The sequence below is a fragment of the Accipiter gentilis genome, chromosome 16 (genome assembly GCF_929443795.1).
Source record: "Accipiter gentilis chromosome 16, bAccGen1.1, whole genome shotgun sequence".
Taxonomy (NCBI): Eukaryota; Metazoa; Chordata; class Aves; order Accipitriformes; family Accipitridae; genus Astur; species Astur gentilis.
The window spans coordinates 24,185,258-24,212,893 of NC_064895.1; the positions used below are offsets into that span (position 1 = coordinate 24,185,258).

The 27,636-nt window shown below is 40.2% G+C and overlaps 2 protein-coding genes across 3 annotated transcripts in view; one reads left to right on the forward strand and one right to left on the reverse strand.

Moving 5' to 3' along the window:
* The window catches only part of TNFRSF21 (TNF receptor superfamily member 21), a 1,117,265-nt gene that overhangs the window by 856,819 nt on the left and 232,810 nt on the right, over positions 1-27,636 (forward strand). The gene's annotated exons all lie outside the window — the stretch shown is intronic.
* Positions 11,923-27,636, reverse strand: part of OPN5 (opsin 5) — a 29,826-nt gene continuing 14,112 nt past the window's right edge. Inside the window, exons 4-8 of the mRNA XM_049818461.1 lie at positions 22,736-22,855; positions 18,763-18,933; positions 16,660-16,994; positions 13,378-13,622; positions 11,923-12,084 (exon numbers count right to left, since the gene is read on the reverse strand). Coding sequence (XP_049674418.1) covers positions 12,021-12,084; positions 13,378-13,622; positions 16,660-16,994; positions 18,763-18,933; positions 22,736-22,855 — 935 coding nt within the window. The 3' untranslated portion in view covers positions 11,923-12,020. The remainder of the gene's footprint in view (positions 12,085-13,377; positions 13,623-16,659; positions 16,995-18,762; positions 18,934-22,735; positions 22,856-27,636) is intronic.

Consider the following 27,636-nt stretch of genomic DNA (forward strand, 5'->3'; position numbering starts at 1 on the left):
ATCAGCAGAAAAGAGGTGGGCGGTGAGTATGCAGGACCTGCACATGCACCAGTGCCCCAGGGGTAGATGACGAAGAGGGAGAGCTTGGCATGACCAGTGGATAAGCAACTGGTTTTCAGTATTTTAAGCCTCAAGTCCAGTTCAACACACCACAGAAGGTGACATCATCATTTTCTCACTCTCTTTTCAAAATGCTACATGGCTTACTGTCTGCTCAAAGATGGCTGTGATGCATTAGAGCATTAACGCTAACCAGTCTCTACGCAAAACTCCGTATGACTAAAAACCAGTGCATATTTCACATCTTCTGGAAGACTATGCATTGGATAAGAACAGAACAGGAATAGAAAACTTCAAAGCTTCAACTTCAAACCCTACCTTATTTAAAGCTGGCAGTTTTATCTCTGCGTCATTCATGATGCCTTTATCATTTATGCCACTTCCTATGCATAAACATCAATAAGACTTCAAAAAGAAAACTTTTATTTTTTCCTTTATTCTCAGATCTACCTTACTGCACACGTGGTACAGGGCAGCAAACTGCTTTCAGCTAAAGTATCATTATTTTCTTCTTTTTTCCTCTTTGTTCTTCTTTTTTTTCTTCTGATTTTCTTCTTCGTATAGCAGTAATTCATGTTGGTTCCTGAGATAGGCACAAAACTGCGTCCTGTGACTATCGATTCATACAAAACCCTAAACACCTTTCCAGGCACTCCACTAAGGGATTTCAAAACCCACAGAATTATTCCAGGATAAATTCTAAGTATTGCAAGATTCATCTCTATTTAAATGTATGAATCCCTTGCTAAAAGACTTTTCTTTCACCATGGTGGTGAAGACATTGTCCTAGGAAATAATTTTAGCAAAGACCAATTTCATAGTTTAAGATACTGGTCACTGACAGTGAATTCAGTGAAGATGACATTCAGAGAAGCAGAAATTGAGAATCATATCCCTGTTACAAAGGCTTGCACATGGTTTGGGCGTAGTTCTTTCAAGGTTACAGTCTAATTTCTTGGACAAGAATCCATGTTGCATGAAGGTCGTCTTTAGATTGATGAGTAGAAAGTAAGAATATTCCTTGGAAAGCTATGGATGTGAGTTGCAATTTCTACTTCGCAGCCTCTTCAAAAGGGCAACTCACTTTGGTTAAACAATTAAATAGTAACTGGGCCAGAGAAAAATAGAGAAACTAACTGCACAGGCATGTGGTCAAGAATCTTTGAAATACAGTAGACCATGATTAAAATCCCTTTTCCCAATGGGAAGGAAGAGACACTTGAACTTTCATCATCCACTTGCTTTGTGTGCACCCTACACTACTTGCTATTCTGGATCTCAAGAAAAGCTTTCAAAGGTCATAATAGAAAAATGGGAAAACCACCATTATTAGACTTGGTATATAGGTGAGGTATTTAGGCAAAGAGCAGACTTCTACTAAAGCCTGACACTTGACTCCCACTAGATGTATGTAGCCTTTAAGTCCCTCACAGCTTTCCTTCTGATAGGCAAATATGTGTCATTTGCTTTACATGGTTTTAAAATATTCTTTTAAAGTCAAGTGTGAACCATTCCAAGTAGAAAAATTATGCACACAATTTTCCACAAAATATCATGACAAGTGGAAACACAGCAGCTTATTTCCAAATATTTTAAGAAGAAAAAGAATCTGAAAAGTTATTTATAGCCAGCATAGCTGGAATCAAAAGTTCTCCCTGTATATCAGCACAAAATCAAATAAGAGTCAAATTATAAAAAATAATAATCCAGAGGAATGAGATTAGTGAGCAACCCACTTCAAACTTTGTCCAACTGAGTCATCTCCCTTCCTGATTTTGCTGTTGTTCTATTTAACAGTTAAAACTAAAGACAAGGAATTGGGGGAAAAAAATCTAAACCAAAACTTATATTGTGGTGACCACCCTGAAACATCCAAAAAGGGGACTGCCTTCCACAGGGTGATTATCCATCTTTTTCAAACATCAGGTACCTAAAAGCTGACTCGCCTTCACCACTCCACCATCTTTTCTACCTACTGAACCTCCAGGGAAATGCCAGTAAAACTAAAGATGGGTTCACACAAATTTGTTTTCTTGTTACACAACAATTTTATGAGCCCATTTCTGGCCTGACCAGATTCCCATGGACAGCAGCCCGGCACCCTCAGGGACTGCAGCTACTGCCAAGTAGGGAGAGTTCTCATGGGGAGAGGTTTTAAAAACGCAGGGTTGGCCCAAAACACCGACTCTGTGAGATCTAGGGTTGCTCCAGCACCACATCATAGAAGTACTCATGGTTCACGGTATTTTATTCCTGAAAATCAAACTTGGATAAAGAGCGAGCCTTAGTTTAATACAACAGTGAAACCAATATTTTATATTGAGATTCAAACCCCTGTTTGATTGCTAGCTGCAAGCCCTGGTTGTTTTAACATCCACACCTAAGTTTTACATGTACCAGAACCTCTTCTTTTTTTAAATCCTGATTAAATTCTTCTTTTATTTTCAGCTTCCACTACAGAAAAAGCTTACCATAAGCAGAAAGCTCCTCACTAATCTCCAAATCTCCATGGAGAGTGCATCTGTTATGGTGCTCTCTCTGATCTTGTAGTTTTCTTACTGATCTAAAAATAATTCTTTTGCTCATGATTTTTTTTTGCAATACCTGTTGTTTCTTTTTCAGTATATCAGAGTAACAGCTATGAAATAAAGGCAAAAAAAAATATCTGTTCTTTTATTCTGGCTTTGAAGAAAGCTAATACAAATAACCCCTGATTCACTCAAAGAACTATTTTTATGCTATTTATAAGCATGACCTTCAAAGAAAGACAAAACACCTTCTTAAGTGCCTTGAAATACCTGTCGTTGGATCTAAACCGGCGTCAATGAAATCAAAGCGCAGCTCTCCGTTTCGGCAGACCCGTACGATGTAGGGAGGAGCACCCCTTCCCAGGGCCATTAAAGCAACTCTGTTCAAGCATCCTTGAACGCTTTGTCAGGTAACATGCTTTATGTCACCTCTGTGGGACCAGACCCTGCCGGGAAGAGCTCCTGTGGCTCCTACAGAAAAGTCACTTTGTACCTTTGCCTTTGTATGATAACGGAGCCCCTCTGCACAACCGACCAGCAGCCCAAATTCTGCCGCGGGATGAATTCCCCCCTGCCACTTAATGATGTGCTGCCAGGACAATGCACGTCCTTTCCTTTGCATCAAGCCTGCTGTTTTACACTGGGATGTTTCATTTGGTGCCTTCCAACTTCTATGCCATGAAAAAATTGTAAATCTGTTCCTTTCACTCTTTCCGTGCTATCTGTGATCTGTACTGTATCCCATCGGACTTTCCCCTCTTCCAAGGCGAGTCCATTTAACCTGTCATTGTACAGAAGCTGCTCCGTGTCTCGTAACGGGGTTTTGCTGCCCCTCACCAGATCTTTCCCTTTTCCACCATTTCATCCGAGACGGGACATTGAAGCTGCGCACGTGTGGTGCAGACGCAGAGTGCCAGGAGTGCAGGCAGCAGCTCGGCACTATTTTCCAGCTCAGTCCCTACGCTTACAGTTCCTCCTGTGGCATTTTTAACTGTAGCTGAGCTCACTAGTGGGGACAGAGCAAAATGAAATTGAAACGCTGCCGTGTCCAGTCAATACCACCCGGCATTCATCTTTGCACTGGTGTAATCATCTCATGCAGTTTTGAGCCTTGGCTGGATGGATTTACAGACAGATTATTGCTGAAGGGGAGAGGATGAGTCTGGGACGAAGAGGTCCTGAGCGCTACGCAGCCTCCACCTGCCCGTATCGCTTTACCTGCTGCCAGCACTGTCTGGCAAGGTTTTCCACTGTGCACCTTTTGTCAGATGATCAGAAAAAGGAAGATGACCCCCTCTCCCTAGTTTTCACCTCTCCTCAGTCATCTCAGGGAAGAAAGGGGCAAAGCTGCTAGAAAGAAGGAAAGCCTTTCACTTTCATGTCCCCTCACAGCATATTAAAAACCTGCCCAGGTAGCACTCCGCTGGGCCAGGATGCCCAAACCCTGGTACCTCCTGAACCCTGATTTGTAGGATCCCTTGGCCAGAGCTGCCAGCTGTCTTTTGGGATCATGAAGGCAGAGGGCAAAAGAGGTGTTGAAAGTGTTTTGCTCTTTCTTTAGAGAAACCCTTTTAATCAGGGTGGCAGACGAATAACTTCTTAACCTCAGGCTTTGGGTGCTTCCCATTACACCGAAATGGCCCCCACCCTCTTTCTGCAGACATTCAAGTCATGGCAAAGCATTTGACTACAGACACGTGCGGGTTATGGCTTGCACCGAAGTGGCACCACAAGCATCCTTGATGTGAAAACGTACAACTTTGTAATGAAAACCCAGAGACAAAACAACAGGTAACGACATCGATCCATTCTCTTGCTTTATTTGAAAGCACATTCAGATAACAAAGTGTGGAAAATAAAGTCTGCCCGTGATGCCATCGGTCTGCTCGTGTGTTTAGAGGAATGAAAAAGGGCAGAGAAAAATGAAAATAACCAATCTGTTGTTCCAATATGTGTCCCCTAGTGTTAAGTGCAGCCAGTATGTTAGGTTCTTTACTGCTTCATAACACAGTGTTATATATTAACAACATATTAACTCAGCAACACCACTTGAGAACTTACACAGTTATTTACAGGTTCACTCCATAAATTTTCTCACTGTTGATTGCAGTTCCAGGACGTTGCACTGACACACAATGTGTTGGAAACATTTATGGACACTAACAATTGAATTTCATACCGTGAGTTACAAGACTGTAGCAGTTTATGAACTTTCCCACCGCTCTGACTTCTGAGGTTCATTAATAACTGTACTCAGATCTTCCATGACACTTTGAGCTCGAGTATACTGAAAAAATGCAGTAGTAAGTATTCTAGAAAAGTTCTGTATGAATTTCTTACAGCTGTATACAGCTTTGAATGTTGCTTGCAACACCGACATGCTGTTACTGACACTTCAGCTGTGTAGTCCAGTAGGCCACTGGGAAAGTTAAGTGCATTTTAAAAAAGAATATAACGAAGCAGAACATGGAGGAAGCTGAAATCACTCAGCATCAGGAACAACGTGGCCTTCAGCCTTCCTCGCCTTTATGCTACCGACCAAGTTAAATCCTTACTGCAGTGGGTACCTCCTCCCAGCGAGAGGGACCCTTTTAGCTCCAGGTCTAGTTATCGCAGTCAGAGCTGGAGAACTACCCCCTAGAAAACGGTCAGTATGTCTGGCATTTCTTGGGTCTGGCATGCTCCCATCAAGCTGAAAAGACACTTTCTCCTTTTATTTCTATCACAGTTTCAGAGCATGGCCAGTCCCCTGATTTCAGTGGGGTTGCTCCTGGTTTTTCTCACCTCTAAGCGAGAGGGAAGCCCAGCTTCTGCCCACTTTCCCTCTTCCCTCTGGACCCAGACCCTCTGTTGCGGGCGTTGTAAACCAGGCACAACTCCAGCAAGGCTGGTAAGGCTGCTGTGGTGGAAAACGTGCAAGGCAAATAGGAAACGCAAGATCCCTTTTTTACATTAGAAACTGGAAAGCGGTGTAGACCATGGACTTCTAAGGAGGTGCATACCTATTTTCAGCAGGAAGAAAGCTGAACAGAGGAGAAAGCTAGCTCTTGTGTGCCTGTGATTTCTTGCTCTACAATACTAAGCATAGATCAGTATCAAGACATTAAATGTGAATACAATTCTACTGCTAACAAACTAAACCAATAAATATAGCACATACACTAGAAATTACACTTGAAATAATTTCTTAAAAGGACACATCTTCAGTAGTAGGAATATCTTTCTATACAATGAATACACCTAAGCTTTGAGATGACGCTCATATTTCAGTTATTTTGGGTCAGTATCACTAAGAGTCTATCGATACCTTTGTAAATTTAGCTCTATTAGAAACATAATTCCTAAGAATGAAAATGTAGATCACAAACCACTAATAAATGTTTTTCTAAAGGTAATTTTCTCATGCAATTTCCCTTTGGTTATTTGGTATATTTTAATTTAATCACTTTGAGATTCCAGATTTATTATCGTATTCTCAAAAGCTCAATAGCATAACTGAAAATATTTTATTCCAAGAAATTGTCTGTGGCAGAAATTACAGTACTTTATTCCAACTTGTACCGCAAGTGTTGCAAAATGATACCTCTCTGAAAAGCTCATCTAATGACTGAGAAAGCAAAGCTACTTCTTTCATAACAAAGTTTAACTTGGCATCTATGCATACCACTGCATTGCACCAATTTTGGATTTTGAAACCACTTCATTAGAAGTGAAGTTTCACTGTGTGACAGGTCTTTTGAAGCTGGTTTCAGTGTATACAATCTAGCTGTCAGTACAGCAAGGTCAGCGCTCATTTCTCCAGCAGTACAGGTAGGTCTTAAGGTGAGATACTACCAACATTGAAATTAGGACATTTTTCAGAAAATCAGATATCGGGGCTAAAAATGGCCATTTAGAAGTATTACCAGTTGTAAATAATTTCTGCTGGTGGATTAGCTAATCTGTTCTTGAATAGCTGGTAAATCATGCCCTAACTTCTCCCCTTGAGATCTCTTGCAAGGCCTGATTGTTCCTCTAGTTCAGAAAGTCCCATCTTGGCTTTTTCTGCCTTAGCTTCCAGCTTTGATTTCTCATTCTATCACCTTCTGAGACTGTGAGTAATTCCCTTCCTTCATTTGCATTATTATTGCCTTAAAGCTATTTATAGACTGATATAATTTACTCTCAGACCTTTCCTCTTCTTAGGCTACTTAGCTTAACCCTGTCATCTTCTCCTCTTAGCCTCCATTGCTTATACAAGATCATTTTTTTTCTTCCCTGTAACACTTTCTCTAGATCTTTCCTTAGCTTTGGGGAGCAGAGCTGCAGGCAGACAGACAGGTTGTCTACACACTGGTCAGTCTAAAATAATGGCTTGTAATTCAGGATCAAGGATGTCCAGACGCTTCAGAGGAACACTTTTAGGTGTTGCAAATTGCCTCCATGAATGCAAGAGGTATGGTAAGATCCCTTTCTTGATACGTTTTGCAAGATTGGTGCAGAAAGAGCGAGACTTTCACACCAGCCTCTGATTTTAGGATGCTAAACCTCTGCGTAGCCCTTTTTACAAACCAAAAAGACCTTCACTTCTCTATTTTCATATCTATTTTCTACACATATCTCTTTTCTAAATGTTTACTTTTTTCACTAATGTAGGATTATGCTTGATGCAATGTAAACTTTAGTCGTCATTTAAAAAGTATACTATACCACATGCTGTATCCACCATCTATGACTGAAATATGGTCTGTGTGACAGTCAGGTTTTGGTCCACGCAACGTTTACTTGATATTTCACAAATTTCTCTGTCATTTTACACAAAGATTGAGATCTACTCCCAGAATTCCCTTCAGGTGCTATGTCCGAAATACAGACCAACAGTCTGCCTTACTGCCTCAGAGAGCCTACTACACCTTTGCTATTTATTAGTGTCTTTCATCCAGATGCTGCAGTTACCTGGTTTGATATTGAATGTGTTTCTTAGAATACATGTCTCACAAACTAGGTGGCAATCTTCTAGAGTTTTCTTCTATACCCACTTGAAACACAAAACAACAGTCAGTAACTGATAAAGGCTCATTATACATAATTAGTGAAGAATCCTTTATGCTCAGAAGTAACGAAGGCATGAAAACCTGTAACTAAGCCTTGCATTTCAAAAGATTTTGTTCTGACCTACAGGTCCCAGACCCGCTCCACCAGCTACAAAGTGAAACAGAGGCATAACTGGAGAAGGGAAGACCATGCTGGGCAACTGGAGAATTCCAAAGACTTGTGAAACTTGGAAAGATGCAGGTGTGGAGGAAACCATCCAAACTTCCCTCTGTCTTGGGAGAAGAGAAGGAGAGAAATGGGTGTTGTGGTGAATGTAACTCGTTAAGAGCTTCTTACCCAGGGCAAGACTCATCTGGGAACATCCTGAGCTGGGAAATGTAACTAAAAAGATATCAAAGCAACTTTCCTGAGGGATGCAGATTGACGTGTCTGAAAGTTCCCTGGTGGGAAGAAGCGGTAGAAACACAATCATAAAATGAATAACGTAGAATTACAGGAGAACTAAGTGCCTGGTCGGTTAAGAAGAATTCAGCTATATTCTCATGACCGAGATCACCCTGCACGCTGGAGGTGTGACATCCTCTAAAAGACATTGTCCTTATGCAGTCAGCCAAGATAAAAGTTCCACCAAAGAATCCGATTCAGTAGCATTGTGCCAGTCAATTCATTAATCATACGCTCTTCATATGAAGAAGCGTAAATTTTCTCTTTCCTTTTGGATGTCACAAAGCCAAAAATCTGCTGCCTGCAATCTTGCACTGTAGGCCATAAATATTTTTAACAAAACACTTTCTGGGTTGGGTTTTTTTCATTATTATTACAGGCATAGAAATAAATTTTTGCTACAGCTGCGTTCAGCTGCATGGACAAATGCTCTCTACTCTCTTACAGAAGCTCAAAACCATAACTTTCACTTTTAGTGCTTTACTTTTTTCAACTTTTTCTGTCATAAAAGTTTGCTTAATTCTCTTATTTCAAGTGTCTCTTCAAGCATTGTAAATCTTGATAGTTCTACATTGTCAACATATTTCCAAGTCTGTAGAAGAAGGTTTATAGTCATTCTTCGTCTATGGCTGAAAATGACCAAATTAAAAGTCTCCATATCTACATGCTTTGCATAATTTCACTGTCTATGCCCTTGAAATACAAAGTAGTGGCTTACACTCACTGCAAAAATCTTACTGTCCAGGTCAGCTCATTAACTAAATGGAGTTTTAACCTCTGCCAATTATTTCCTTCAAGCCATTGACAGTGGATTCAGATAGTATTTTGCTTCTTGGCAGCTCAGTCTGAATGTGCACATAGGATACATAACAAAAGATTCTTATTGATAGCTATTATTCTTGATGGCACTATTCGCATTGAAAAACATGTGGTTTAGTGTTAATACATAAAATGAGGAACTTTCTTAATATAACCAGGAGGCTGAAATATTGAAAATGCAGTGAAGAAATCTTCCTTCAGAGTTTTATTCCTTACTCATTCATCAGACTGAGTAGGCTTTGCTTTGTTGGTGCTTTGACTAAGCTCAGATCACAAAACAATGTTAAGTCTGAATCCTGCAAAACATTTAGAAGATTTCTTGAACAGAAAATGAGAGATTCACTGTCTTTTGATGACCTCAGACCAAGTTTACATGTCTCAGTTTTATATAATCATCAATTATGAGCCTCAACACATGGAGAGGACAAAACTCTGTCCTGAGCATCAATGGCAAATGATTACCTTTTGAACCACCAGGCTACAGCCTTCAATTCAATTCAAACTTGAACTTGAAAATTTGAATCCATAATAAGGCCCCTTATTCCTCTGGCACTGTGATCCCAAACAGAGCAGGAACTAATTGTATGATCTGCTTCATACAGGTGGACAAAGAAGGTTCTCTTTTATTGTTGAAAAGAATGGGATCCATGAGGTCTTTGGTTCAGATTCTGCATTTAAATTGCAGTACTGCATGCTTGAATGTTTATGTCTTGCTTGATTCAAGAAAACATCTTTCACTTGAACACATGCTCAGTATACACGTCTCTAACTCGTGCTCAAATTGGAGTCCTAGTGTTTCTTACAGAGCAACATGTTATTCAGTAGTGGTAAAACCATGTCTTCAAACAAATATAATTATGGCACTGAATAAAAAATAAATATATTTAAATAAATCATATGAAACATGTTTGTCACCATTCTGGAAGTTCATGTTTAGCGTTTACTAAACCTCTGAACTATTTAGATAGCACATGTATCTAGTACATTCCCTATAGTGCAATCCAAAAATATATTACAGTCTTTAAGAATATAAAATTCAGCCTTACCACAAGTATGTATCCATTTCTGGGATGACCCAGCAGTGCTGAAGAGAGTACTTAATTAAAAAAAAAAAAAAAAAAAAAAAAAAAAAAGAGAGAAAATCTTCCCCAGTTGAAACTACAGGAAGCATTCATGCACAAACTGTGAATTGATCTGGCCAGACCAGTGGGTAACTCCTACAGTCTTACCAGCAGCTCTGCTCCAACTAACCTGCACTTATAGGGCCACAGTACATCTACCTTATATGAAACCTTAGTTATGATAAACATCTATAGATACCAACCAAAGTTTGCCTGGATGAAGAAAAGAATAAAAGGTGCAGGAAAATGGAGGGAAGATCGTTAATGGCTTCATAACGAAATAAACACTGTAAAGTATGCCTTCTGCTCTGGATCAATTCTTGGGCACAACTTGCAAGCAGAGTCAAGAAATAAACTTGCCTTATACCGAAAGGTCTATAGAAGTGAAAGAACTCAACTTCTTGGGAAAAATTAACACAAAACATTGTATAGGTAACATGGAAACTCCTTGTACCTCTGTGAGTTCTTCTAGTATTTACTCAAACTTCTTTTGCTAAAATATTGCAAAGGAGGAAACAATACTTTCTTCTACTCAGTTTAGGAAATTCAACAAAACTTAACTTCTGCTACATTGTCTGAATATTATTGGAGAAAACAGCAACTGTTTGCACTCCAGAATGGGAGCGCTGGGACATGCCAACAAACATCAGATTACTTTAAACCTTTATGATTATTGTATAAAACAAGATTAACATCACTACAGATCAGCTACAGAAGAAGTTCAGTTTGGTATGGCAGGGAAAACATGTTAAACACAATTGTGAAACAACAGTATGATAAGAAGCACCTTTAAATGTTTAACAGGAAAACAACTGAAACTCTTTCATAAATGCTTTCTTTCCTTAAAGGAACAATTCAGAAGAAAACTTCAGCCCTTGTACTTTCTTTTTTTTAATGAGCAATCAACACAAATCTGTGTGGGAGACTCTTTGATTTGCAATTAACTTATTTTTTATAGTATCATATTCTTCCTAAAGAAATGACATACAAACATCAAAATCATTGTTTTAAGCATTTAGAATTCACTAGTTTTGAGTCAGGTTTCGTGCTTAGGATCGAGGGAGGATTTGTCATTTTATTTTAAATAGTGATCTCCTAAAGAATGGTGAAAAGTACAATAGAAGGTGAAAAAAACCAGTTACCATTCAAGAAGTCAAACCTGTCATCTTATTGCTATCACATTTCATTGCAATTTTGGCCAGAGAATGGTAAAAAGATGTGCAAAATATTGGTTGGCTTAGTTTGGCTTGTACGGGGCTGACTTCATTTAGATTCTGCTCTTTTATTGCAAAGTCATTCATGATTCCAAATGGTTTAAATGAAACTAGCATTTCAGCAAGAGACCTTTCCCTCTCATTCACAAATAGTGACCATCTGTGGTATGAAAGTGTGGCACTTCTGATCTTGCCTTCACTAAAACCAAAATATTTCTGAATATTGAAGGACTGAAGTCAAAGTGGTTTTAAGATAGCTTGTAGCCACATGGGTTGGAGAGATACAAGAGATAATCAGTGGGCTAGTGTTTCTCCAGTGAGCGATTTGGAGTGTTGATAAGTGAAGATCTCACTCAGATTTGTCCTCTAAGGAATCCTTTCTCTCATGCTCCAGTCCTCCAGTGACTGCAGTAGGAATCTAGGGAGATTAGCTTTAGCAAACTAAAACTGGCCTTTGTGAATACTTCCCTTTCCGTGAGGGAGAATATCATCCACACTATCACTTCTGTTAGTGCTAAAAAAAAAAAAAAAAAAAAAAAAAAGGTTTTTAAAGGCTCTGAAGTGAATAAATTTTTTTTTATACAAATAAATCTTCTGTTTCTTCTTCCTCTGAGTACTCAAAATATTTGCCCAGCTCTAATCACGCTATTTTGGTCAGGATGGAAAGAACTACATTGTACTTAGGAGTAGTGAGTAAAATAAAACTGTCATCATGTTTTAATTTATTTACAGAAAGAGGAACTTGAGACAGTATGATTAATTGTCATCAGGTTTTCATTTGCTGTATGTGAAATGAGCCTTCATACTTCGAGTTGGGTTTCGTTCATCGCCGTCGAGTCTCTGTGTGCAGATATGGTATACATCCTACGGGAAGGAGAAAGCACAACAATCATTTTGTTCATACCAAGCTGACAATTAAGTTCCTAATTCTGGGAAGTGATTTTTCCAGAACCTTTTGTTCACTGCACAGGCTTGGGAAAGCCAACCTGCATTCAGCGTGAGGGACTAGGTGAAACCTCCTTCCTCCCTCAGAGTGATAACGTGGAGGTTAAACAAAAATCCAGCCACCAAAGACTCACTGAAGGCTATTTCAGATTTGTCTCGCATTTGCCTAAAATTGCAGAAGAGTTTCTGGTGAACTATAAATTCAGCACCTCAAACACTTATATAAACTCTGTATGTTCTGCAGATGAGATGATCTGTAAGATTATAGAATAATCTGCTAAGGGAAGCTGGGGGATCTCGAGATACTGACTCACACTCTGAACAATACATCAAAAAATGCTGGAATTGGTAAGGGAATAATATGAATAATGAAACGGGCCTTTGTGCCTCTAATAAGTACATACTGAGGCATGTATGTTCTAGGCTTTTGACGCAAATTACTCTGCTGGAATTCTATGGATTCACAGTCACTTATATGTGGTAGAGCATTTGTGGCCTTTGTATCAGCCTACGCTGTCAGATTAATGTCTGTCATTATCTCATCGTTGCTCAGTCACAGAAGTAAGATACTTGTCTGGCATAAGACAGAACTAGAAGCATTTTTCCTCCAAGTGCACAATTAGTGTTTCCAGGAACTCCACTGGTGGTCAGCACAGATTTTGCCAGAAAGTTGTAAATAGAAAAGAGGCCTTTTTATGAGATCTTATTACACTTTGATTTGTTTGTTTGGGGTGTGTGTGTGTGTGTGTGTGTGTTTGTGTGAGTGGCACCTACAGGGTGATTAAGGAACTATTGTCTCTCCCTGATAACTCTGTGGCTGAAAGGCATAGTAATAACAGGTCCGATATGTAAGGAATTACACAATTCTCTCCCATGTACTTCCCTGGCAATGGAGGTCATCAACACACTTCTGGAGGTAACCCAAATGATGACATAAAAGAAAAGGAACAGGAGGTCAGGACTGATCCAAAAGCCACTAAAACTAATGGAACTTTTTTTCAATTATATCAATGGAGTTGCAGCTGGATCTAAAAGTCGGAACTCCTTGCTTCTCTTTTTACACCTAGAATCACTTTACAAATGTCCATAGCAAGAAAGAATAAGTCATGGTCAAAACAAGAAATAAGATTCAAAGAGCTGTGACTCTCGGTAGATCTTTGTTTGGTACTTTTTGGAACGTAAAGATATCCCACTTCTTAAAGAAGAGATTACCTTGATTTCTTCAAAGAGCTCTTCTTCTGCAGTGTCTTCAATCCTCCTGACCGGCAACAGGCAAACTTACAATCAATGACCTGGTAAATAATTGGGTTGTACATAGCTGCTGACTTTGCAAGCAAAGTTGGTACCACTGAAAACTGGATGGGAACTGAGTCTGGCTGTCCAAAGGCTGACCACACGGACACCACGGCGTAAGGGATCCAGGCAATGAGGAACCCTGCACAGATCAACATTGCCACCTTGTGAGAGGAAAAGAGGAAAGAGAGAAAGAGGTTAATCCAGCAGAGCCGGACACTGACAGCACAGCACATAGCTAGGCAGAATGCAAGGGAACGTGCCACAGAATGGAAAAGAAAAACGGTAACTCAATTCATATAAATGTACAATATGAACAAAAGCTGTCACTCATTTCTCTTCTCTTTATCTAGCATCTATTTTTCTTTCACTTCACACAGAGCAGTTAATGAGTCTGTTATCACAGACCTCTACAAATGCTAGAAGGTCTGGCTAAACATGAGGAAACTAAATGAGATCTCAGAAAATAATCATTCTTTGATGGTAAATTTAAATTATTTAAGGAGGAGAGTCCTTTCAAAACCTACAGACTCTCTTTTTTAGGATAATATATAACATAAAGCTGTGAAAGTTTTTGAAAATCTTAGCAAGATCTTTGAAATGAATGCAGGTTAAAGTGGAAACATTTCCTACAAGGTTTCTCCTTGTTGGTTGTTTTTTTTTTTTTCTTTTTCTTGCTTATTTGAGAAGCCTCTCACTTCTTTAGTCTCTTCCAACCAAATATTCCTCAGATTGTCAAAAAGAAACCCCGCCTCTTTTCCATTCCAGAGTGAAAAAAGCATGCACTGGGAAAACCAAACCAAAAAAATTATTAAGCATAAGTCTTCCAGATTCTGAGTCCTTTGAAAGCAGATTCCAAAGTTCATAAAATCAAAGTCTTTGAAGAAGTTTCCAGGGTTGAATTAGGTCCTGATGGTGCGTGGGAGTGGGGGACCCTGAGGGTCTCTGTAGGTGAGTTTGGTTAGGAGGGTATATTCCTGTCTAGATCTACTAGAGCTCCTTCTATTATGTCACCAATATCAGTCAAAGAGGCAAAAGCAAAGGAAATTGGCAACCGAAGAAGAGTTTGCAACACCCTGATCTAAGACAGGGCCTCTTCCTCTCGTGTGCCGTGCTGATGTCCCAGAAAAGGCCTCAAAACCCAGTGGGACCAATAACCTGTCACGAGGATGGCCACTGGTAACAGGAGGAAGGAGAAGAGTTTTGATAAACGAGGTCTACCTTCTGCCTGCACCCAGGAGGGGGTCTGTGGCAGACTGGAAAAATTTCCACTGGAAAAATGCCAACCAATTGAATCCCTTTCAAGACAAATATGGAAAAAGTGAGCATAAAGTCATTCAGTAAGGCATGAGCTGTCAAGTGTCTGCGTATACCCACTCCAGTAGATAAAAAATGACTGTATTTACCTGCGTAAGCTGGCTGAAACTACTGGGAATTTAACTGAGAGTGAGAATGCTAGTGCAATGTCTAGTTTTCTTTCTCCTAACCCATAGTATGGATTTTGTACTCCATTAGGATCTGTAGACGCTTTTAAAAACCAAATTTCTACCAAACATTTACATTGAATTTCTGGTAAATGAGAAAAGGACTTCCTTATAACAGGAGGAAATGTAGCCATTTGAATGTTTAGTATAAATATTAAAGAAAAACTGTTTGGGGCCAAAATTTGTGATTTATGTACTTTACCTGAACCAGCCTGTCTGCACTCAGTCACAGCCTGATACAGCTCCAAATGACATCATGCAATAATAAATCCTAAAGAACATATGCCATTATATGGCTGCCATTGACAGACTATTACTGCATCCAGACTGATAGTAGTACATGTGCACTCATTTGCAATGAGGCAATTAGCAGGATTACAACAAAAAATCATCAGAAAGCACAAGGTTTTTGGATATTGCATAACCTTTTGTGGAGCCCTTGATTCCACATCATGATGGTAATATTATTTTCAGGAAAACGTCATTATTTTATGCTTTTTGTTGTTGTTGTCCGTCACTGAAGAAACAGTGCATGTGAGGCTGTTTGTTATAAATTGTGCTGTGGAGTTAAGTGGGTTATGATGGAGACTCATTTTCCATATTTATATATATCCCAACTTTATGTCCTCCACTGCAGCTTCAAGACAGAAGGGACAATTACCAGTGTTTTGATTCTGATCACATTGAAGTTTTACATGAGCCCTCCAATATGGCAAAAATAAATTTGCAATCTCAAATCAAAAGTTTCCATTGTTCTTCAAAGGAAAGTTGCTGAATAACCACAAAACAGCACCGTATTGAAGCATCTCTTTTTAAAGGCAAGTACAGTTTTACCAACTGTACTGGCAGCACTGACCGTACAGCTTAGACATAATGTCACTTACTGCTTGTATATTATATAACTTTCAGTTCAACTCCCCAAAAAAGTAATAAAATTTGATCAGCTAAGCGAAAGATGCTGCTTGTCTCCCTCTTGGCATGGCTTACAGAGGTTGGTGAATCTTCTACAACTAAGGAATCTGGTTTTGTTCAGCACAAGTTTTTATTTTGAGAGCTTTCCTGGCACAATAATGAGTATCGGCAAGGATCATGGCTGTCACCATTGCCAAACAGAAAATAGATTCAATCAGAAAGGGAAAATAGGATATGGTCTGAGATGGAAAATTAATTTTATCACTTGAGTACATTTTTATCAGCAGCTCATGGCTGAACCTAAATGATAAATTATTTGCATAAAAACAATTGCAGAGTCAGAGGAGTGACTTTGGTTTATATCTTCATAAACAGAGGAACGTAAACTATCTGAAAGTTTTATTTCCCTGTTACAATAACCTGCTCTTTGTCTGTTTTTTTGTTATAACTCCTGGGCACCTCAAACACTTTAAAATCATTCTTCACAACTGCTTCTGAAAGCCAAGGGAGCTTTATGATGGGGAACAGGGCCCCAGGGACATGATATGACTTGTGGACAGTCACACGGGAAGGCTCTGGCAGAGCTTCACAGTGAATCATGATCTCAGGGACTCCAGTGCCCTAATCACAAAATTATGTTTCAACGCCTGTCTTTCCCCATCTTGACAGTAATGGAGGAGAAAGCTAGAAGAACCACCTTCAGAGCATGGTACTATCGCTCAGCATAGGAGAGTACATGGTTGAAGTTCTCCAAGCCTGCTTTTACAACCCAACAAAGCAAATTGAGTTAAATCTTCCTACCTACCTTGGTCAGCTTCATTTCAAGTATGTGGCTGTTCTGAATCCTGGTATCATAGTGAGCAACCTCTTTGGTGGATGACTTGACTTTTAGAATGATTTTGACATAGGAAAAAACAATCACTGCCGTTGGGAACAGGAGGCAAAAGAAAAGAATACTCAGAATAAAAGCCTGTCCGGCCACCGAAGCCTGCGCCAGCCACCAGTCCAGAGTGCAGGAGGTCCCAAACGGCTCAGGGGCATAGCTCCCCACACCAGCAAAAGGCACCGTAGCCCAGAACGTAGCATAGGCCCAGATTATTGCCAGACAGATAAATGCATGATGTCTCTTAAGCCAGGTACCTGGAAGACAATTCAAGAGTTACAACCTCAGGTCCATATGTATTCGGCACAATCGAATATATCCTTCTACACATGCAGCAAGAGTTTGCTTGGCTGTTGGACAACAACTGCTGTAGGGTTTCTCACCTCCTTCCAGCTATCTATAGTGACCCCTCAGCTAGCCACCCCAGCTCGCATCGTACCTCATGAAGAGAAATTCACACTCATAGAGAGGGCTCCACCTGATATCATTTCAGATCGCTACTTTAGGCCGTGATGGTTTACAACCTAGGAGAGCCCATACAAAAGCCATCCAAACAGCTAGCTCAGCAATCATCATGGGAATCTTGCCTAGCAACTCTGAAAATCGTTTTGTGGTCTGTAAAGGTGTAGTCAGTGTGTGGACAGGTGAGATGCAGATTCAACCCACATGAAGGACTAAATGTATAATTCAGCCTTCCATTGTCCAATATGAAGGCTCACTATCTACAACTGTATCATGCAATGTATGCTCTTTCCTATTCTTCCTGTCATATATTAACTGGTTAAAGTTTGATCTCAGGACACTTCTCAACATAAATCATTAATGCAAGTGACTGAAAGACAAGGTTTACAGAAGAAATAACACATCCAAGATTTATTTTTACCTTGTCATTCTTTTCCAATACAGTAAGTCATGGTGTGCGTATGATCAGAAGTATCTGTAATTGGTGAGGGTTTATGTTTACCTGTCCATTTCTTTTATTAAATGCTAATGGCATGCCTGGAGTTGTGGAGTGGAATATTGCCTCTCTGCTCATCTTGCATGCAACCCTACTTCAGCTAGAAAAAGCTTCAGTTTACAAGCTCTCCATCATCACCTATGTTCAACATGTTGGATTCGGATAGGACTAACAAGTTAAAACCCATGATTTACGCAGACATGCCAGGATCTATGATAGCAGATCTTAGTGCAGTACCACAGCTTTTAATTGACAGCACACTCACCTATTGGACAGACTAGTTACTTACACTTCCTAGCTGCAAATGTTTCTTATAATTTAAATTACATGCTTGATATTATATGTCGTTTTAATGAGATCAGTTGTATGTCCCTCAAGCCACACATGCAAGGTGTTTCTTAAATGTAAAGTCACCTTGAGAATCACCAGTATTTTGTTGGGGCATTAGTCCCTTCTGAAGCAAGAAAAACATCTTTTCTAAACTGTGACAACATCTTTTAACTGGAAAAAATGAAGCATGTAATACTTCATATTCAAGAGAGATAAGATATTGATGGATATGGTGAAAACACCTTTCATTGCTAAATTCATTTCATTTTCTTGGGTTGTATCTCTATATTAGAGAGACAATATCACATTTATTATGACCTATTGCACATCTAAATCTTTTAGATGTTTCAAATAGCTTGCCACATATCTTAAAGGAGTTCAGGCATCTAATACGGAATACCTTTGTGTGTCGGGCCAGAAAACCTTGCAAGATGTGCAATGCTTGAATCTGTTAATGTCAATAGGCCTTGATAGACACAAAGTGATTTATCTATGAGTGATTACGAAAACTCATGTCTTAAGCAGACAGCAGAGAGAAAACAGTGAAGGTGTTACATCCAGCAATACAAATTTAGCTGGGATTACTTGGGTCATACAAATATGTTCTTCTTACTTGTGTATTTCCCTCTATATTTAACAGAAGCATTCTGAAGAGTTTAAGTATTATTTGAATCTAGAAAACAGTATTACTTAATATAGTTTTTCTATAGCCTTTTAATATAGCTTTTCTTTCTTACCATAAGACAAGTGACAGATTTTTAGGTATCTATCCAGGCTGACAGCTGTCATGGTAATAAGGCTCCCACAGCCAAAGAAGAAACCAGCCCATCCATACCAGCGGCAGCCCATCCATCCAAACACCCAGCGGTGAGAAAAGAAGGAAATGATACTAAATGGTTTTCCTACAACTTCAAAAGGAAAAAAGAATGTTGGTTGACTGATAAAATCCATCACTGATATAACCACTCTTTTCCAGAAAAGCAAACCCTCCCCTTCGCCCAAAGATAATACCAGTAAAAAATGCTCTGCAGAGTGGAGAGGGGGCTTCAGGCACAACAGATGTGATGACTTGCGTGCCCTCCATCCACGCGACTAAGCCTAAACCAGTTGTAGCTAGATCCCGTGGCATCTATGCTGTGGTAGGATGAGCCAAGCCTGCAGAATGGCTGGAAACAAGTGCTTTACTGCAGACCATGTGAACCAGAAGAGAACCCATACTCTGGTACTGAGTATGTGCAAGCTCTTCCCATTGTGAAAACTTCAGAGTATGTGTTAAGTCCACATGCAAACACATGCCAGGATGTAAACGGTGCGGGTGATGGCCGAGTCTGGGCTTCAAACAAGTACGGATCTAGTTAGGCTACATCCCTATAATCAATTGCGTGCCTTCAAACACAGGATGAAGAATTTTGCCTTCAAAGAGTGCTTCTGCAAACCTGCCAAGGCCCAACAGTAGGATGCATACTGTGCTAAAGTGTTAGGTTAGAAAGGAAGATGGTGCTATGGTCACAGCAGGGACTTGAGCTGCAGAAGTGGCTTCAGCTCTTGTCCATACCGCAGTCTTCCTTGGTGACTCTCAGCAAGTCACCTGGCCATAGGTATTAAAAAGTTTTAAGCGTCCCCAAACAGAAAGGAAATGCCTAATTATTTTGGAGACTCTGTCCTAGTGGCACCCTAGCTTATTTCTCCATTTGTAAAAGTGGGTGGTGCATTATGGAAGAAACTGTTAGGTCATATGTTGTTCCATTCTCACCTTAAAACAGATTAACATTAGTCATATTCTTTGTGAGTCTCATGAAAATGAGAAAGTTCAGAAATTGTAATTTTCTAGTTGGAAATCTCCACTTTTTTTTTTTTTTTTTTTTTTTTTTTTTTACTGGACAAACAAAAAAATCAACTTTAATGGAACAGAAAACTCAAAAATTTACAATCTAGGAACATCAGCATATTTTCCGAATCCTTCATTTCTGCTTACCAGACTGACCTGAAATGCTCCAAGACCTGAACAGTTCAACTGCAACATTCAAACAACATTAAATATTGAATGCCACCTTCCTGTGACTGTGTTCCTTCCCACACAGGAGCTGCCAGAGCACCTCAAGGAGTTGAATGCACCTCAGCTGCCCTGGGCTATTTTCGCTAGCTGAACCGCACTGACTATAATGCCATGGCATCTCAGTGATTCGATTCATAAAGAAGGCAAAAATAGTCTTGCAAACTGTAATTCCCACAAGGTACTGTATTCACAGAAGTCAAGACAAAAGTCTCTATTTTGTTGAAGTGATCTGTACAAAAATATTTTTGATTGTTCCCCAAAATATTCTATTTCAGATCAAAGTAGTGCGAAACTAAACATTCTGTTTTCACTCTTAACAGAAAATTAAAACTTTTCTACCAAAACAAAATCTTGCAGAAAATGCCCTTCGCCCCATCTTCTATGCCTAAAACATCATGATTGAAAACCCTTCAAAATGAGACTTATTTTTTAACAAGGTATTTGGGGATTCTTTTCCTTTAGCCTAAGCCTGTAAGGAAAATTCTGCCTGAGCCTGAAGGCTGTGCTCGGGGCAATATATTATGTGCTTTTCTCCAAGCAGAATAGAGGTACTTTAATTTTTCAAGCAAAAGCTGACCCCAGTGATTAAGGTTTCAAGAAAAACATGAAATATGGCAAGGTCTAGGCTGTATGCTAGGAGGCAGCAACTTTACTCCTGTAAATCTTTGCCAACTCCAAAGGCTAACACATTTATTTGCACAAAATCAAATTTCTCTTCAGCGACACAGGACTCTGAGCACGGTATCAGTGCAAAAGGAGCCTGATGCAGTTTTGAACAAGTGGCTGGTGCCACCCTGTGGAAATCTGCAGGAAGCAGGGCCGTGGCAGAACCCGTTTCTTGAACAAGGTGCCAAGAGAAGTGTGTGAAATATGAAGATTTTGGAAAAAGTCCTATCTTCACTCCAATCAGTCCAGCAGACAGAACACATGACATTCCTTGACTCAACATCTCCCATTAACAAAAAAAAAAAAAAAAAAAAAGAAAGAGAAGGGAGAAAAAGCACGCATGGCTGTGCCAATCACAAGTTTTTTAATTACAAAACTTAAACACAGATGGATTGAGATCCCCATGAAGGACAAGGTGACCAAGTGGTATGGTGGTGACAGACCTTACAGACAAACTAGCAGCCCTCAAGCTAAGACGGCTTCCAAACAAGCTGTAGTTTGCATGGTTGGGACATACAGCTTATATGGTTAGGATCTATCTGTTTGCATTCCAAATATATAGCTACAGAAATTCCCCTGAACCACTCCGTCTCATTGGAGTGCCTCTCATTGGAGTCAGGTATGAGCTTTATAAAATGAGACAGACTCTTAGGACACAAGGGAGATGGGAGCATCTCGGAAGAGACAAAAACTGGTTTCTTTTTTTTTTTTTCCTTCACTTCTAAGTGCTGCAGGATGGAAATAGTGTCTCCATGGCAGATATGCCAAAGAAATCATCGGGATTTCTTTGTGTGGCAGCAGAGCAAAGATATTTATACTAACGCCTTTCTTCTGCTGAATTCATAAGCGTCTCCATCAGAAAACCATGTTTACTGCTCTTCAAGAGGCATCAGAATTACTGGAAGTTGAGGGGGTGAGCAGCTCCTTGGCCGCATGCAGTGAAAGCGTAACGAGCGTCGGTTTGGGGAGGCTGGAAGCCATCACTTGATGTTGTTCAGTGCTATTTTAGGCATTTGGATGAGGGCAAAAGCATTTGGCAGAGACAAGGGCAGGAAAAGAGTGCACTGGAGCTGAGGGCAGGGGTCCCAGCGTATGTAACACGCAGGAAACAGATGACTTTGGGAGCATGGGAACATACCGTCGTTTATATTGCACTGGGGAGATCCCCTGGTCAGCTGGGTCACCTCAGGCCTTTATAGCCATTGGATTGTCTGCTATCCAAAATATCCTTTCCTAAAGGACATCCAGTCCTCCCCCTGTATTTGCATGTAGCCATGAGCAGCTGAATGAAGCTCAAGTCAAGAGCCAAAAGAACGGTCTCCAAAGGCTCTTGACTCTGCAACTGCAGGTAAATCTTTCCAAAGCTCCCTCCTCTCATGCCAGGGCATCCAGGCTGTGGGGTTGAAATAAAAATCCCTCCAGTTGGCTGATGTTGCTCTTACTCTATAGGTTGACACAAATGTTTATTTTCCTGACTCAGAGATAAAAGAGGACTCTCACTAGAGAGGAAATTATGAGCTTTGATAGGCTGGTGGCCACTGGCATTTTCCAGTTCTGTCCCCTTATGCCCCTCCCCACTCACATTTGGCTAAATATGTATTTTTGAGGCACCTGGATCCCTCCTGTTGCACCCTGCAGCAAGAAAATACAATTTTCTCTCATAATATTGAGCTATTTTGTGGTTCTTGTGCCAGGATGCACATGGGAGCTGTCTTTGAAGGGCTGCCCAGTGCTGGGGTGAACAGGAGTTTTGCCTGATTGATAAATCCAACTCTGTTTTTGCCTCTGTACTTTTCATTTCTTCCCATCAAGTTGCCCAGGAATGTTGTTTTCTATCCTTCTCTGTTATTTATATGCAAATAATACAGCAGAAATATCAGTAGCAAAAGGCATTTTGGGCTCCCATGACTTCCAGAGGACTGTCTCTTGCTGCTGCCAGAAAGAATGGTGGGATAGTAAAAATGAGTGAAAATAAGACATGAAATTACCTGAAATGCCCAGATCACACACTGCTAAATTAACAGTCATTATCTCAGCAGGTCTCAACTTCTTCTTTCGCTTTGAGGACATAAAAATAACATACCCATTTCCCAGAGTTGAAAGAATCCCTATAATGATGAAAAAAAAAAAACAAAAAAAAAAAAAACAATCAAATTAGAGTTCTCCTTGAAACAGCAATATCCCATCTTCTTTGTGAAATTCTCTGGTATTTTCAGCCTGAACCTGTTGTCCCAAGGCTAGACATTTCACTCCGAAACATGATCATCTCATCCTCATTATGCAGCTCATAGAGGCATCTACTGCAGACATCTCCCTCCCACAACAGTTGCTATTTTCCCATCTGCAGCAGGACATTGCCTTCACCACCTGAGCCTGCACAACTCTCGACTGAATGCACATAATGGAAATCCCATAATCCCTCTGTTCTGATCAACCCCATTTTTCTCACAAACATTTATACAGCCACAAGAATGAAATTCAGCCTTCTGCAGTCACAAGGACCCCAATCTCTGACCAACCTTAATTTTATTAAAGACTATAATCAGAGGTTGAGGGATAAATTTCTAAAATAATGTAAGTTAAAATACTAATATCACGTCTTAAATTTTACAGTAAAAATTGATTTCTATCATAAGGAAGAAAAATGATAAAATACATCCGATTTTAACTTCCAGCTGGAATTCAGTGCACAAGGAGGGATCCTGTTCATGTTGGCTGACATCTTTTTTGCCATATCACCACCCAAGGACCAGCAGGGACCAACGTTGCAAGTGGTTAATCAGCCATGGTGCTAATCACACCTGTACCAAAAATTGCAGGGTTTCCAATTCCCTTAAAGAAAACTTTTTCTTCACTAACTAACTCGTGTTTGAAAGGGTTTGAGCCCAGAGCGAGCATTTTGCAGCAGAAACAGGACAGCACACCATTTCCCTTTCAAGAAGCAAGAATCACCCCCAGAGGTGAGCACCCCAAAGGGACCATGGCCCATGGGGGCCTGACGCCAGAGCAGAGAAAATGACCAAGAAGGAGGGAGACACGTTGCCTTACCAAAGGGACCTACAACGGCAATGAGGGAGAAGATGTTGGCGTGAAGTTCAGCCTGGGAAAGGGGGAAGAAAGGTATTTTCTTTAAGAATTTTATGTTAGTCATCTTCGTTTCTCACTACCCGAACCAGTAATTAAATGTGAAGCTAAATTCCCCACGATGAGAGCCCACAACAGTGACTGGTCACTGATCTCGCTGTCTTTACCTCTACCTTGTGTTTATCTCCACCGCTTTTGCTCTTCCTTTTTCCTCCCCATCCCACCGCAGGGGCTGAAAGCAAGTGGGTGCCCTGGGTGCTTGACTACCGACCAAGGCCAAACCTCCACATCACAATAAAAACATCGTAAATAACCCAACTTTCCTCTGTCGATGAGGCAGCAAAGTCACTCTTTGTGATGCCTTCCTATACATGGCTTTGGCGGTGCAAACTCAGACATATTCCGTGTTTCGAGAAGACCCCAGCAGCCGCCCAGCAACGCCGACCTCTCCAAATACTCTACCTTTGGCTACCACATAATTTGCATCAGAGTCTTCTGGGACACCAGACCTCAGAAATTAAAGCTCAGGAATTAAATAGGTATTTAATTATTTACTCTGGCCCATCGATGGAACGATCCCCTTGCAAGGGTGTTACGCCGTCACAAACCAAGAGACCCAACCTAGGAATATCCATGAAGCAGAGAGAAATATGGTTCCCAGAGGGTAAAACCAGACTATTTCTCAAGAAATATGAGTAACTGTGGAACCGAAAGTTTACCGAACTCAGGAGAAGAATACTTTGATTTTGAATTTTTCAGTAACAAACGCAACACTTGCCTAATTGGAAACACTTCTTATTTTTATTCTGACAGTATAGCTTTCTACATTACTTTAAAAAATAAATGGGACAGAAGCTCATTTACCATTGAATCTTAGGTTTTCTCAGCAAATTTTATTTATCCTTGGTAAATGAATTTTAAAGAACACCCTATTCTTCGGGGTCTGAAAATTTCATCTGAATTGTAAGTAGATACAGGTATTCATATGAATTATCTTCTTCCTTGCAGCTAACTGAATGAATCTCAATGCTGCCAAGCATTTTTCATATATCTTAATCCTCTTCTGTCTTAATGCCATTTTCCCTCTAGTGATATTTAGGATATCTAGAGAGCCAGCATCCAGTTTGAAATACCTGTCAAAAGCACCTGATATTTTCCTGAATCTTTTTTCAACTGACTAGTAGTCCAGAGAGATGTCTTCATCAGACAAGCCTCTGAAGCAAGTGCTCATTATTAATAGCAAGGTTTTGGAGAGCCCCAGCCCACTGACCTCCTCATCCTACAGCTGGAAGGGTTTAATTTAAGGTGATAATTTAAGTTGCCTTTTGTCTATAACTGTGTCTGACAATTGCTTATCTGAATTCTCTTTTAACTCCTAGGTGATAGAAACTACTAAATCTCCTTAGGTGAGCCATCTAATGCTTCCTTTTTCCTACTATTAAAAAGATTTTACTAACAGCTAGCTGAAGTCCTTGCTGGTGTGGGCTCCCAGCTCTGGTAGGTGCTGGCAGGCTGTGTGTCTGGACAGAGCCTGGGGTTGGAAACAGGGGAAAAAAGACTCTTCAGATAGAAAGTAAAGGTTCTTTTCCAGGAGCAAACAGTTCAGGACACAACTGTCCATGGCACCGTAACGCTATTACATATATACAAAGAGCCAAGGATGTGATAACTGAAAAAAGTGACACCTACAGAGAAAGAGCCAGGCTCAGTTACGCAACCTGCAGCAAAAGGTGAAAGTGTATAAAAATAGAAATCCGGACAAATAAGACTCCTTTTCTCCAATCTGACAGCAGTGCTAAACCATCAGAGAGAAAAAGAAAAAAAAAAAAAGTTCAGGATTTTGTTTTCAATTAAGCTGTTTCATAACACGCTGAAGAAGTGTGCAGCAACAGTTTGCAAATCAATAGTTACTTGCCACAGGCTTTCAAAGGAGCTGACAGCCAGCGGGTCTCCACTCAGTAGTTAGTCACCCTACCCGGCCATACAGTAAATCAATCAAGTTAGTGATGAAAAAGCTAGTGGGAGAAGTGACAAAGTAAAAAGAATTGGATTCTTATAACCATGTGACTGTTTGATTATTTTTTTTTTTCCAGACAATTGAAAAAATACACATGGAAATCAACTAATTGGGACAAAAGATCACACATTTGCAGAGAATTTGTCACAGATTGGTCCAGACCCCTGATTTTCTTCAAGATAAAAAAATGTATTTTTACATTTTCAAACTGCAATACTTCAGTTGTACAACCAGTCTGACCCTAAAAGCTCTGCTGAGTTTCCTGGTAGGATCCCAGCCTTGTTTGCCCCCTGTGCAGCTTCTTCCTCTTTTTGAAATAAGTTTTAAACTCACTTGCACCTTAGGTGTCTCAAGCACAAAAAGATGCCCGACAGCAATCCCCACCTCCTGGCTTCCCACCCTTCCGCAGCTAGTCCCAATCTCTGCTATCAGGATGTCCACCCAGGACATCCTCAAGAGGGGCCACCATTTCTTGGAAGGGATCTGCAGAGGAATAGGGGACACAGTGGCAGAAGGTGACAATGACCGGATTGGTCTGAACCATAAGTTATAACAAAAACCCCACAGACGTACCCTCGCTGGGTACCGGACCTGAATGCTCCAGCTCGGTTTTCCATCTTCTGCAGATTATACAGTTTACAAAGTAAATCTGCAAAACTGCAGTTACGCCAAGACACAACTGTGCCCAAGAGCTATTTGAGCACATAGTTTCTGCTTGCTGTTTTGGATACTTGGGAGCTGTGATTAACTCAAAGCTGCCAATTAAAGCAAATTTACAGCCTTAGCAAGCCCGTTGTGTGGAATTTGAAGTCAGTGAATAGTTTCACAGAGCTAGGCTTCCTTCTGCACCACCTTAAGGTCCAATATCTACCACCGAAAACCTCTGCATGGCAGTGCTTCTTGTCCCAACAGAAATGCAGATGCTTTGAACCAAGAAATCAGCTTAGTGGAAAAGGAAATTTAGGATTATTTTTGTTTGCAGAAAGTAAAAAAAGAGACTCAAGAGATTTACCTGGGAACAACAAAGATTAATTTCCTTCTAACTTCTTATATTTTTGCAGGCCCAAGATATTATTAAAATGTTGCTATCCACCTAAACATGAAAGTGTAATAAAATATGGATCTGCACATCAGCAGGAGCTAATGGTGGCATCCCCAACGTGCTAAGCTAAACCAGCCTTGTAAGGTACAACTCACTTGAGAAGCTTTAGCCCAAGCAAAGCCTCTTTTTTTTTTTTTTTTTTAAGTAAGAAAAATGTGTTTAAAGACTACTTCATCCCATCTATTCCCAAGCACAGAAGAAGACCTAACATTGCTCTTCCACCAGTTTTCTTAGTGGCTGAGCTCTGAGGTGTAATTCTGCTTTACTGGTAAAAAGCGTAACATTCTCCTTCTTCATGCAAACCCCTATAAAAGGAGAGTGGTGGTGTCTGTACTCCTCTTGGCCTCTGAGAAATTAATATCCATTACTGTATTATACACAGTGTCTAAAACACTGCGGTGCTGGTCTTGAAAATATGAAACCAGTTGCCATTGCTGAAATGGCTGAGGACACGACTGACCAGCAGGTAAGCAATGACTGCTTAAAATCGTTGCAATGATTGCCAAAAGGAATTAAAAATATCTGTGCAGGATACCAGTGGTATCTTATATAATAAATGCAAGTCGAAGGAAGGTGCAAATACAGCATTTACATGCGTATGTGAAAAGTATACTTGGCTCTAATGAAAGCTGCTACCGGAGTGTGTAATGACCATAAGGGTAAAGTAACCAACCAAGTAAAATGCA